The sequence below is a fragment of the Myotis nattereri genome, assembly GCF_964212035.1.
Source record: "Myotis nattereri genome assembly, chromosome: 7".
Lineage (NCBI taxonomy): Eukaryota > Metazoa > Chordata > Mammalia > Chiroptera > Vespertilionidae > Myotis > Myotis nattereri.
The window spans coordinates 93,466,245-93,480,714 of NC_138082.1; the positions used below are offsets into that span (position 1 = coordinate 93,466,245).

General features: G+C 39.5%; 1 protein-coding gene across 4 annotated transcripts in view; it reads right to left on the reverse strand.

Annotated features, from left to right (window-relative positions):
• The window catches only part of IWS1 (interacts with SUPT6H, CTD assembly factor 1), a 41,447-nt gene that overhangs the window by 26,538 nt on the left and 439 nt on the right, over nucleotides 1-14,470 (reverse strand). For all 4 annotated transcript variants that reach the window (XM_081096293.1, XM_081096294.1, XM_081096296.1 and 1 more), the window contains exon 2: nucleotides 12,950-13,065. In XM_081096293.1, the coding sequence (XP_080952419.1) occupies nucleotides 12,950-13,065 (116 nt within the window). The remainder of the gene's footprint in view (nucleotides 1-12,949; nucleotides 13,066-14,470) is intronic.

Here is a 14,470-nt window from a genome sequence, read left to right on the forward strand (position 1 = left end):
ACAAAATAGATCCAGAGGCATAGAAGCATGGAATCGAATGCAGAATCTCAGAGGGAAGGCGGGGAGGGTGGGTGGGTGGGAAGTGATCAACCAAAGAACTTGTATGTTTATAGGCATAATTCATAGATACAGACAACAGGGTGGTGAAGGCCTGGGGTGGGGGGCAGGAACGGGTTAGAAAGGTCCATGGGGGAAGAAAGAGGACATATGTAATACTTTCAACAATAAAGATTTAATTAAAAAGATCATAAAGGCTCACATTCTCTGGGTGGGGAGATGTCAGCGTACATAGGTAGTTAGTAGCATGAGGAAGAGAGCTAGTATTAACATAAGGAAGCAAAGGAGATTAGATCATCTTAAACGGGGAAGCTGGAGCAGGGAGCAGGGCAGCAGCATTCCCACCAGCTGACTGTCACCAGACAGGCTCACACACTACAGGGAACTGCCAGAGAGGAGACTTCATCCTCAGAAGGGATGGGACCATCTCCCCGGGTGCTGAGGCCCGGCCTGGTACCAGAGCGACAGGAGGAGACTCCTCGCTGGGCACATGCTCAAGAGGAGCGGGCTGCTGTAATGGCACTTGTGGGCATGCTCCGTGGGAGTCAGGGTGCGGAGACAGGGCGGGACCTCGCCTGGGAACATGGGAAAGGCATCAGATTGGAGAGAGGACAGGAAACCCCCCAGAGTTTGCTGGGGAAAGTCAGGAGTCCGGGTTGGAGCATGTGAATGGTGCCGGTCCTTTACCTGACCAAGAAGAGAGATGGAGGACTGTCAGGGCAGTGCTGTAGCGCCTGGCCACGCTCTCCATCCCCGAACTCACAATAAAATCCTGCATCACATTTTAACTCTTCCATGCGGTGCCTTTGACCTTCTTTCCTCATGACACCACAAAAGAACTCATTTTTCACCAGCAACAGATTGACAGCCTAAAAAGTTCCAATGACCTGCTCCCCAGTGAAATTGGTTAAAAGTATTTAAAAACCACCATTGAAAGCCTCTGGAAATGGTCCTGTAAGCAAAGAACAAATGAAGAAGCATCTCTCCAAGAAGTTCTACAAACATTTGGTAAGAGAAGCAAGAGTCTGGTATTTGAACCAAGACCACGCCTCCCTTACAACTTCAAGGTCAGTGGAGGAGACTCCATTCCAGACGGCTACAGCCAAGACTCAGGGTACCCTTTTCCTCCAGCTCCCAGGTGAAGGGCTTTCTTCCCACGAAAAGGACACCAGCATTTCTTATCCTGCTGCAAACGACCTATTATGAAGTGCAAACCGAGAGGTGGGATCCCATCTTCTACGCAGCCCTCAATAGTGGAAAGAAGGCTCTACTTGGGGGCAGTAAACTGAGAACACCTGAGTGCCCTTGCATCAACCTATGAGACAGTGGTTCCATGCCAGAAGAGGTAAGCCAAGAGCACTATCTAATCTCTACCTCCAACTGAGAGCTCAGTGTACATCTGGGTTTCACTCAGAGAGAAGTTTTCCATTGTCCCCCATCACCAGTTTAAGAGCCCTGGAGAAAAAGCAGGCAGTAAAACAGATAGCTCCTAATCCCTCCCCAATGAAACTGACTTCATTTGTCACCAAGCTTAGGGCTTTCAGGCTAAGCATTTTCAAGAATACTAGAAGGTGTGGTGGAAGGCACTGGAAGGAGAGTCAAGACAACTCACTGCTGCCTTTATGGAAAGTGTTTCTGCAAGGATTCTCATACAGACCTACTTTGTAGGAGAGAAGCAGAAAGTAAGACAGCTGGAAAAAACCATTCTGGTGTCAAAACAAGTATCAAACACAGACCTCAGAAACTATTCTGTCAAAGGGGCCAGAATTTGACTTAATTAGCTTGCAGATAAAATTATGCTGCAGGAAAATGGAGGCCAGAAGCAGGGGGATAAAATATTCAAAGTTCTCAAAGAAAAAAAACCTGTCAACCAAGAATCCCATATCCAACAAAAGCATCTTTCAAAAATAATTATTAAGCGTAAAAGAAATGAAAACTTTCTCAGATAATCATAAAATGAGAGAATTTGTCTAGCAGACACACCATAAAATAAAGTTCTACAGGCCTAAAGCAAGTGACCTCAGATGGTAAACATGACCTCACATGAAAAAACAATGAGCATTAGTCATGATCTATAATAATAAAAGGGTAATATGCTAATTAGACCGGACATCCTTCCTGATGAAGCCGGGTCCCGGGTCCTGGAGGGAAGCCAGTGCCGGCAGCAGGGGGAAGGAAGGCCCTCTCTTGCATGAATTTTCATGCATTTGGCCTCAAGTGTAATTATAAAGGACAGTATAAACGCATGTTTTCTCCTTTCTTATTTTAATGGATTTAAATAGTAGCTGTACCGAGTAATATGTATATAGTGTAGAGTTGGGCCTGTAATATATAGATATGTAATATATGTATAATATATTTGCCGATAACACTACAAAGGAGGTGGATGGTAGAGCTTTCTTAAGCTAAGGACATTATTTCAGGTGGTAAAGTAATAATTATAATAAGGTATGTTGGATTTGTAACATTAACAGACATAATATGTATAACAACAATATTACATAAAGAGAATAAAGCTATATAGAAGTAGTATTTCTATATACCATTGGAACTAAGCTACTATAAATCTGAAGCTAATTCTGATAAGTTAAGATATATGTGGATGCCCTTATCGGTTTGGCTCAGTGGATAGAGCAGGGATGGGCAAACTTTTTGACTCGAGGGCCACAATGGGTTCTTAAACTGGACCGGAGGGCCGGAACAAAAGCATGGATGGAGTGTTTGTGTGAAAGTAAACATCATTACATAAAAGGGTACGGTCTTTTTTTTTTTTTTTAGTTTTATTCATTTTAAACGGGCCAGATCCGGCCCGCGGGCCGTAGTTAGCCCACGGCTGGGATAGAGCGTCAGCCTGCGGAATGAAGGGTCCCAGGTTTGATTCCAGCTAAGGGCATGTACCTTGGGTGTAGGCACATCCCCAGTGGGAGGTGTGCAGGAGGCAGCTGATTGTTATTTCTCTCTCATCGATGTTTCTAATTCTCTATCCCTCTCCCTTCCTCTCTGTAAAAAATCAATATATTTAAAAAAAAAAGATATATGTGGCAAACCCTACAACTACTAAAGAACTAAAAAAGCATAGTGAACATATTATCAAAAAAATTTAAATGCACAAAAGCATTAAAAAAATACCACTACAGCCCTAACCAGTTTGGCTCAGTGGACAGAGCGTCAGCCTGAGGACTCAAGGGTCCCGGGTTCGATTCTGGTCAAGGGCATTTACCTTGGTTGCGGGCACATCCCCAGTAGGGAGTGTGAAGGAGGCAGCTGATTGATGTTTCTAACTCTCTATCTCTCTCCCTTCCTCTCGGAAAAAAATCAATAAAATATATTTTAAAAAAATACCACTACAATAATTTATTAATGGATACTCAAGGGGAAAAGATGGAAAGTGTGACATCAAAAACATAAAAGGGGGGGGGGTGTAAAAATAAAAATGTAAAAGTGTGTTGTGCTAGAAATTAGGTTATCAGCTTAAAAGAGTCTTATAAATATGTTATGTAAACCTCATGGTAATCCAAAAAGCAAAAACCTATAGAGACAAAAAGTAAACGAAAGGAATGAAAGCATACCACTACAGAAAATCTTCAAACCACATAGGAAGAGAACAAAAGAAGAGCAAAGGAATTATAAAATAGCCAGAAAACAATGAGCAAAATAGCAATAGTAAGTCTACACCTATCAATAATTATTATACGTGTAAATGGACTAAATTCTCCAATCAAAAGACATACACTGGCTGAATGGATAAAGAAACAAGACCCATCTCTGTATGTTGCCTATAAGAGACTCCCTTCAGCTTTAAGGACACACACTGAAAGCAAAGGGATAGGAAAAGATATTCCATATAAATGGAAAACAAAAGAAAGCAGGAATGGCTATATCAGACAAAACAGGCTTCAAGTCAAAAACTATAATAAGAGACAAAGTGCATAATATAATGATAAATGATATATAATCCAACAAGGTGTTAATTAACACTTATAAATATTTATGTACCTAACATCGGAGCACCTAAATATATAAAGCAAATATTAAAACCCCTGAAAGGAGAAATAAGACAGCAATACAATAATAGTAGAGGACTTCAATACCTCATTTCAACAACAGATAGATCATGCTACTAAACTACCAATGGGTCAAAAAGAAATGAAAATATATCTTGAGGCATATGAAAATGAAAATACAACACACCAAAATGTATGGACATAGCAAAAGCAGTTTTAACAGGCAAGGTTACAGTGATAAATGCCTACATCAAGAAAAAGATCTCAAACAACCAAACTTTACTCCCCAATGAACTAGAAACAACAGCAACAAAGGAAGATTGAAATAACAAAGATCAGCCCTAGCCAGTTTGGCTCAGTGGATAGAGCGTCGGCCTGCGGACTGAGGGGTCCTGGGTTCGATTCCAGTCAAGGGCATGTACATTGGTTGCGGGCACATCCTCAGTAGGGGGTGTGCAGGAGGCAACTGATCGATGTTTCTCTCTCATCGATGTTTCTAACTCTCTATCCCTCTCCCTTCCTCTCTGTAAAAAAAAAATCAGTAAAATATATTTTTTTTTAAAAAAGAAAGAACAAAGATCAGAGCAGAAATAAATGAAATAGAGACAAAAAGGTCAATAGAAAAAATCAATAAAACTTACAAACCACTAGAAAGTCAAAATTATAAACAAAAGATATTATAATTGATACCACACAAATAAAAGAACCTTAAGAGAGTAAGAACAATTGTAGCCCAACAAACTGGACAACACAGAAGAAATGAATAAGTTCTTAGAGACATACAACCTAGTAAGACTGAATCATGAAGAAAGAGAAAGTGGAACAGACTAATTACTAGTAAGGAAATTTAATCAGTTACCAAAAACATTCCAACAAGTCCAGGAATAGATGGCTGCTGAATTTTACCAAACATTTAAAGAATTAATACCAATCCTTCCAAAAAATACGAGAAAGTTACACATCCAAACTCATTTTATGAGGCCAGCATTACTCAGATACCAAAGCTACCATACAAGGACTTGACAAGAAAACTATAGGCCAATATTCCTGATGAAATAGATGCAAAAATCCTCAACAAACCTAATCCAACAAAGGATCATACGCCATGATATAATGGGATTTATTCCAGAAATTCAAGGGTGATTCAACTTCTACAAACCAATCAATGTGGCACACTACACTAATAAAATGAAAGATAAAATATTATCTCAACAGATGCAGAAAAGGCATTTGACAAAATTCAACATCCATGCATGATAAAAACTCCACAAACTGGGTACAGAGGGAATGGTACCTCAACATAATTGATTTCAGAGAAGAAAGGAGACAGAGAGAGAGAGAAACATCAATGATGGGAATCACTGATGGGCTGCCTCCTTCATGCCCCCTACCGGGGATCAAGCCAGCAACTTGGGCATGTGCTCTGACCGGGAATTGAAGCATGACCTCCTGGTTCATAGGTCGATACTCAACCAGTCAGGCTGAAAGATTTTATTCTAAGATCAGGCAGGTACAACAAGGATGCTCACTCTCTCCACTTTTATTCACTATCTAGTACTGAAAGTCCTAGACAGAGCCATTAGGCAAGAAAAAGAATTAACAACCTTCCAAAATGTAAAGGAAGAAGTAAAACTGTCACCATTTCCCAATGACATAGGACATACAGAAAAGCCTAAAGACTCTACCAAAAAACTGTTAGAACTAATAAACAATTCAGTACTGTTTAGGGATACAAAATCAATACACAAAATCCAACAATCTCATTTACAACTGCACCAAAAAGAATATTCTTAGAAATAAATTTAATCAAAGAAGTGAAAGAGCTGTACACTGACAACCATAAGACTGGTGAAAGAAATTGAACACATAAATAAATGAAAAGATATTCATGCTCATGGATGAACTAAGATTGTTAAAATGTCTACATTACCAAGCAACCTATAGATTCAATACAATCCCTATCAAAATTCCAATGGCAATTTTTTTCACAGGAATAAAACAATCCTAAAATTTTCATGGAACCACATACACACCATAAACAGCCAAAACAATCTTAAGAACAACACTGAAGGGATCACACTTCCTGATTTCAAACTATATTAAAAAGTTATAGTAACCAAAACAGCATGGTATTGGCATAAAAACAGGAACAAAGATCAACGGAACAGAATAGACAGCCCAAAAATAAACCCATGCATATATGGCCAATTATTTTATGACAAAGGAGGCAAGAATATACAGTGGGGAAATTACAGTCTCTTAAATGGTATTGGGAAAACTGGGCAGCCACACACACAGAGATCAACTAAAAATGACCTGAAAACTTGAATTTAAGACCTAAAGCTGTAAAACTCCTAGAAGAAGACAACAGGTAAGCTCCTTGACAACAGTCTTGGCAATTTTTCGGGACTAAACACCCAAAGCTAAGGCAATACACGCAATAAACACGTGGGAAGACAGCAAACTACAAAGTTTCTGCACAGCAAAGGAAATCATCAACAAAATAAAAAGGCAACATAACGAATGGAAGAAAATACTTGCAAATAATATATCTGATAAGGGGTCCATAACCAAAATAGATATGAAAACCACACAACTCAACAGAAAAAAATAAGCAATCTGATTAAAAAATGGGCAGAGGAGCTGAATAGATATTTTCTCAAAGACATACAAATAGCCAACAGGTACATGAAAATGTGCTCAACATCAGCAATCATTAGGGAAATGCAAATCAAAATCACAATGAGAGATCACCTCAAACCTGTTAGAATGAATGTCATAAAAAATGCAAGATAACAAGAGGATAGGAATGTAAATTGGGACAGTCACTATGGAAAATAATGTAGAAGTTCCTCAAAAAATTGTGTTGACCTATGAACCAGAGGTCATGGTTCGATTCCCTGTCAGGGCATAAGCCTGGGTTGCAGACTCAATCCCCCATAGGGGTCATGCAGAAGGCAGCTGATCAATAATTATCTTTCATCATTGATGTTTCTATTTCTCTCTTCCTTTCCGAAATCAATAAAAATCTATTAAAAAAAAAAAAAGATCCAGCAATCCAACTCCTGGATATATACCCTAAGGAACTGAAAACAGGGTATCGAAGAGCTACCCGTATTCCCATGTTTCCTGCAGCATTATTCACTAGTCAAGAAACGGAAACAACTTGTGTCTATCAACCGATGAATGGATAAGATGTGGTATATACACATATACACTGGAATATTCAGCCAAAAAAAAAAGAAAACCTTACCTATTTTAACAACAAGGATGGAGCATGAGGGCATTAAGCTAAGTGAAATAAGCCAGAAAGAGAAAAACAAATACTACATGATATGCTTATATGTGGGATCTAAAAAAGAAGTCAAAAGCAGAGAAACTGATAGTAGAAAAGTGGTTGCCAGGGGTTGGAGGGTGGGGGAAATAGGGAGGAGATGGCAGAAGGATACAAACTTTAGCCTGAAGGTGAGTAAGGTCTTGGGACCTAATGTGTAACATGGTTACTATAGTTGATAACACTGTGTTGTATAATAGAAAATCTCTAAGAAAACAGAACTTAAATGTTCACACACACACACACACACACACACACAGGTAAGTATGTGAGGTGATGAATGTATTTACCAGACGGAAGGAATCCTTTGACAATGTGTATGTATATCAAATATCACAATGTACACTTTGATAGATCCTCCCTACCCCCAACTGGTGGGCGGGGTATGACGTAACCTGCAGCCCAGAAATACCTGAGTGACTAACCAGGTACCTTGTATGGACTAGACATTGGACCACCAATCCACACCTGCCAAATACCCTAAGCCCTTGTTCTATATGGACAATGCAGTAAGCCACCAATCAGTGTGCGCCGAGTACACTAAGCCCCCCACCCCTTCCCATTCCGCCCCTCAAAAGGCGTGCCCACCCCTGCATGTGCTGCTGTCCTCCCCTTGTGAGGCAGCCCGGCAGGTGCTTTTCCTCTAATAAAGCCTGTAGTCTGGTTTTAGGCCTCTGTCTGATCTTTCACACTTTAAGTATCTTATACTCTTGTTAATCATATCTCAGTAAAGTTGGAAAAAAATTTGCATATATGTCATGTCTTTCCCCCTCAAAAAAGACTTGAACCTTTTAAAAAATATGTTTTTATTGATTTTAGAGTGAGAGGAAGGGAGAGGAATAGAGAGGTAGAAACACCCATGAGAGAGAGACAGATATCAACTGGCTGCTTCCTGCACACCCCACTGGCGATTGAGCCTCCAACCTGGGCATATGCCTCCACTGAGAATTGAACCCGGGACCTCTTGGTTCATGGGTCGTTGCTCAACCACTGAGCCACACTGGCAAGGCTGAACCTTTTTAAGATGACTGAGTATTCCCAAAGCACAATGGATAAGCTGATTTGTCCAGTACAAAATTCAATAACTAAGTGAATTACTCTAACTTAAAGACTCTCTTATTTTGCTATGATAAAAAGAAATCTGACCTAAAATAATGTAAATGCTACATTAGAAAATATTTACTTAATGACGATGTAAAGGAAGAACAGGTTAACAACAAAAAGACACGAGACGTATAGAAAACAAAGTAACTGGCACACTCCAACTCTTTCAATAACATTACCCATGAATGAACTTAGCAAGCCAATCAGGAGACAGATTTGATTAAAGAAATGATCCAACTATATGTTGATCACAGGAGACACACTATAGATTCAAAGACAGAATATATGAACTTCTTAAGTACATATGGAACATCTCCAGATGAACCATACACTAGGCCATAAAACAAACCTCAAGACCACGATGAAGTAAATTAGAATTAATAGTAAGAAAAATGTTTGGGAACAATCTAAATATAAAATTCATAAAACAAGTCCACTTACTACTAATAAACATTAAAGAAAATAACATACGGACAAATTTAACAGAGAAATGCAACATTTGTACATGGAAAACTAAAAATTATTGTTGAAACAAATTACAGACCTAAATAAAAAGACATCCCACATTATGATCAAGGGACCTCATACTGTCAAGATGACATCACTTACACAAACTGCTCTACGAATTTAGAACAATCCTACCAAAATCCCAGCTAACTTCTTTGCAGAAACTGACAAGTTGATTCTAAAGTACATATGTAATTGCAAGGACCCAGAACAGACAAAACAATCTTGGAAAAAAGTGGGACTCACACTTCCTAACATCAAAACATACTCAAAGCACCATGGCACAAAGATAGACGTAGATTTGAATGGATTAGAATTGAAAGTCCAGAAATATACCCATACACCCTATGATCAACAGATTTTTTTTACCATCTAAATTTAAAATTAATTTAATTTTTATTACATTTATTGGGGTGACATTGGATAATAAAACTATATAGGTTTCAGGTGTACAATTGGATCCTTATCTCGAAGTACATATAAGTATATATAAGTATATAAAAAATCAATTCAAAATGGATCAAATACCTAAATGTAAGAGCTAAAACTATAAAATTCTTAGAACAGAGGGGTAAATCTTGATGCCTGGATTTGGACAAGGATTGTTAGAGATGTCACTAAAAACATAAGCAATAAAAGAAAAATTGGATGAAGTGGACTTCAAATTTAAAACTCTAGTGCTTTAAAGGACACCAACGTGAAAAGACAAATCACGCTATGCAAATATTTGCCAATCAGTCATCTAATAAGGGGATTGTATCCAAACTTTAAAAACAAAAAACACAACTCTTACAACTCAATAATAAAAAAACACAGAGCCCAATTAAAAAATAAAGGATCTGCTCTGTTTTGCTCAGTGGTTAGAGCGTTGGCCCATGGACTGAAAGGTTGTGGGTTTGATTCCCAATCAGGCGGCATATACCTAGGTTGCAGGTTTGACCCCAGCCCAGGGTGCCAGCACATGTGGGAGGCAACCAATTGATGTCTCTCTCTTTCTCTCTCTCTCCCCCTCCCTCCCTTCCATAAAAATCAATGGAAAAAATAACCTTGGGTGAGAGAAAGGGGAGGGGGAAGGGAAACATCCATGTGAGAGAGAAACATCGTTAGGTTGCCTCCTGTACACAACCTAACCAGGAACCGAACCAGCAACCTGGGCATGTGCCCTGACGGGAAATCATACCTGTGACCTTTGGGTGCATGGGACCAACTGAGCCACAGTCAGTCACAGGCAAATATTTGTTGTTTAAGCCACAAAATTTGTGTCACACTCTAAGACACCAATAGGAAATAATACACATTTTAGGCTTGGGCCCTGTAATCTGCACTGTTCACTTTAATATAACTGTACTCTTTTAACATACTATTAGCTTCTAAAAAACAATTCACGATCTCTCTTTACAAGCCATTTTAAAAAGGCAAAAGAACATTAATCCAGAACTCAACACTTAGGAGTATAATTGGCACTCGCAAACTACTAACTAGTAGTACAGCAAATTAGGATAACGCTTCTGGAGGGAAATATCTAAGAAAAGCTTTAAAATATCTTAGCCTCTTTATTCTGGTTAACTCTCCTGGCAGATTTGTAAGTAACAAAAAATTTTTTTTTTAGAAAAGGACAAATGTTTATGTTCAAAAATGTCCATAGCAGCTCCACTTATAATGACTAAATAGTCTAAATGTAAAAAAAATTAGAAAATTATTGAATAAGTAAGTAATGGTACATCATATTATTAAAAATTATGCTAGTGAGAACATTTAATGACATGGGGAAATACTTAAGGTATAATCAGAAGAGAAGACAAAAATATATAGATACAATACATAATAAAATCTTAAGTAAGTTAAAACAAATACACCTATTATATACATGAGGGAGAATAAAATGCAAGAGAAATAATATAAAAAAGTTAACAGTCATTTCTGTAATAGGAGTATGGTAATTTAATTTTCTCTTTAAGTATTTAAAATTTCCAAATTCTGACAACATGCACATTTATTATTTAGAATCCATCTCATTACAAACTAGTAGTTTAAGGTTCTAAAAGGTAAGCCTTTTGATGGTTATAACTGAATCATGAGGCCACCATAGAGCTCCTGCTACTGTTTGCCAAAGAAACTTCTGATATTACATACTAAATATACTACAATATTCACATTATCAAGTAATTTCTACCTATCAAATAACACAGTAATTAGAATTTAGTGTAAGTGTTTAAGAGTATACAAAAAAAAAATAAGTGATATAAGCCTTTCTGCCAGTCCATTTAGCTTTCTGATCATACCTGCTTCCTGACTCCATACTAGCCACACTAGCTCCAGGGGATTCCTTGAAGACATCAAGCACAGTCCCATCTTAGGGAAGTTCTTCCCCCACATGGCCAAGTGGCTCTTCCCTCACCCTCCTTCAGGTCTTGATTCAAACGTCACTTTCTTAATAAGGCCTCCTGTACCTCCCTATTTAACACCAAAACCTGCCCTTCCTCCTGGCATCCTTCACTCTGTTCTACCTTCCTCTATAGTGTTTATCATCTTCCAACAAACTATATAATTTTAAAAAGTGGGAACTCATTTAGTCACTGATTGTCAAAAGAGCCAGACACAACAGGTGCTGAATAAATATTTACTGAATATATGAATATACTAATGACATGTCAAAGAACAGAGTCAATAATACGATCTCTAACAATTAGACCTACCAATTAAAAAAAACTGGACAATTTTCTGCACATGCATAATCAAGCAAAATATATGGAATATCAGTTCTTAAAAGAAAATTTGGCCATCTTAATCATTCCTATGTGTTTGTTTCAGTTTGTGTTTACCAAAACTCATAGCTGACTTATTGAAAAGTATCCCAGCTTTATTTTGTTAACATTGTGCAATACAGATGATACAACCAGGGAAGCAAATTAAACAGTTAAAAAAAATTGCCAAAACCGGTTTGGCTCAGTGGATAGAGCGTCGGCCTGCGGACTGAAGGGTCCCAGGTTCGATTCCGGTCAAGGGCATGTACCTGGGTTGCGGGCACATCCCCAGTGGGAGATGTGCAGGAGGCGGCTGATCGATGTTTCTCTCCCATCGATGTTTCTGGCTCTCTATCTCTCTCCCTTCCTCTCTGTAAAAAATCAATAAAATATATTAAAAAAAAAAAAATATGTCTGGCCCGGGCCTGGTAGCTCAGTTGCTTAGAACATCATCCCAATATGCCAAGGTTATGAGTTCAAGCCCCAGTCAGGGCACATACAAGAATCAACCAATGAATGCATAAACAAGTGGAACAACAATGAGATGTGTCTCTTCAAAACAATAAATAAGTAAAAAAATAATAAAAGTTAGGAATGAGTTTAACAAAAAACTTTTACTCTCAATACTACAGAATACTGTTGAAATAAATTAAATTAGCACTAACTAAATAGAAAAAATATGTAATAGGCCAAATATGTTGAAATACTATACACAAAATCCAGTACAACTCTGTATTACTAAGCAACAACAGCTTTTTAAATGACATGTGCTTTGTTATTTCATACATTGGAACAGCTCAAAGCCAAATTCTGATATAATTTTTGCAAGGTGATAGCCCTCAAACTTTCGATTTCAATAGGAATATCTTCAGTTTGCAAATGTTCATTGCTCCAGTAAGACATCATTTTGGGAATGGGGAAGCATAGTCAAGTATCAAAAGCCTGGCCTATTTTCTCAACCAAAAACTGCCAAGAACTGCCTAATATCTGAAATGGGACCCAATCAGAAGTTAATTCCCTGTGATTTTGTAAATAACAGACTATCCCTACTTATTGTTAAAGCAGTTCTCTATAAACTTACAATTCTGTACCCCAGGGTTTGAAGCCTAAAACTGGTGACAGGGTCTCTACAACTCCAACATAAGACAGGTCTCACAGAATGCGAGGGAAAAGCTCCCCGGACGTCGTGTCGCCAATACCTCTGAGTGACGGTCTACACTTCCCGTGTCTGATCCAGAGTGCTGCTCATTTACATCCTCCTCAACGTCTGACCCTGAGTCCCGTTCATCCTGCACTGGGGTAGCGCCACCATCATCTGCTTAAAAATAAAACAAAACCACTTCAGGTGTGAGATGGATGACATCTACAGGTGTAATGAACACGATGAATCAAGAATAACATACGAGGAAAGGTGACCACTGATGAAGCATAACTAATGATGCTAATGTTGTAAACAAGGCAACGGTATCACACTCATAGAAATAACAATCATCCCATGGACTGTGGCACATACGGCAGAAAAAATACACCCTAAAAAGAATGTGAAACTTAAGAAACATAATTAAGGACCAAGTCAACAACCTCTAAGTAACAGTGTGCTCTGTAACTATTTCAACTTCCTTGATCACCGAGTCTATTGTGATCACAGCACTTACTTACCACCTCCTAATGGGCTGCAGGATTGATCATGTCATGGGTTTAACGTGGCTCTCCCCTCACTTGAATGCAAGCGCCACCACAGCAGGGATGCGGGTTCCCTGGGGAGTGCTGGCCCCTGCACTGCCTGGTGCCCGGTGCCCAGCATGTGCTTAGGATGAAGAGCTCGCGAACTGCCGTGCAGAAGCAGGGGATCTCCTTAAACAAACATGTACTATGCGATCACAAAATGGTGTCAATGAGCTGCTACCTCCCTTTAACCGATGCTTTAAAAACAGAAATTAAAAGTGTATGGAGAGGAATTTAGGGCTGTTGCAGGATATGGGAAGACTTGGTTGGAAGTATAGTAAAAATAAAAATGAATCTTTTTAAATGAAGCAGTCACCTACAGGAAAACAAAAAAGTTGAATAAGAGTGGAATCACTATCATATAAAGAGCTACTCAACCTAAGAGTAAAGAATATGTCGTCATAATAAAACCGGAAACTTGGAAATTTAACACTGAACAGTGAGGGCAGGGGGAGAAGAGGGCGCTGAGGATGCAGCCCTGTCCTCCCGCAAGAGGCGGCCGCACAAACGCCTACAAATGAAGCAACGGGCGGGCGGGACCGGGGAGATCAACACCAAGAACAAGGACGTACGGCTAGGGAGCTGCGATTCCGCACGCCTTCGGCACCTCATCGCTATACGGGCATTACAGACAACTGCTTACCTAAGCAACAGCGTGAAACCACAAATGAGCTGAAAAACTACTTTGAAAACATTTACAGAAAAGCAGCAGTGCATGCTCAGCCAAGCGTTTGTCGTCTGAACTATTCTCCCAACTCAGAACAGGAAGGCGGTTCGGTCAGGGCCGGGAATTACTGAAGCGCTGGGACAGGGGACAGCCCGCGGGACGGGCACAGAGGCCCAGCCCACGTCGCGTTTCCGCCCCGGTCCGGCGCCCCGGCCGGCACCGCGGAGAGGGCCCCGGAGAAGATGCGGGAAACGGGACTCCCAGACACTCAGACCAGGGCCTCGGCTTCCCGCCTGGAGCCCAGGGCTGCGGGGAAGCCCGGCCCGCC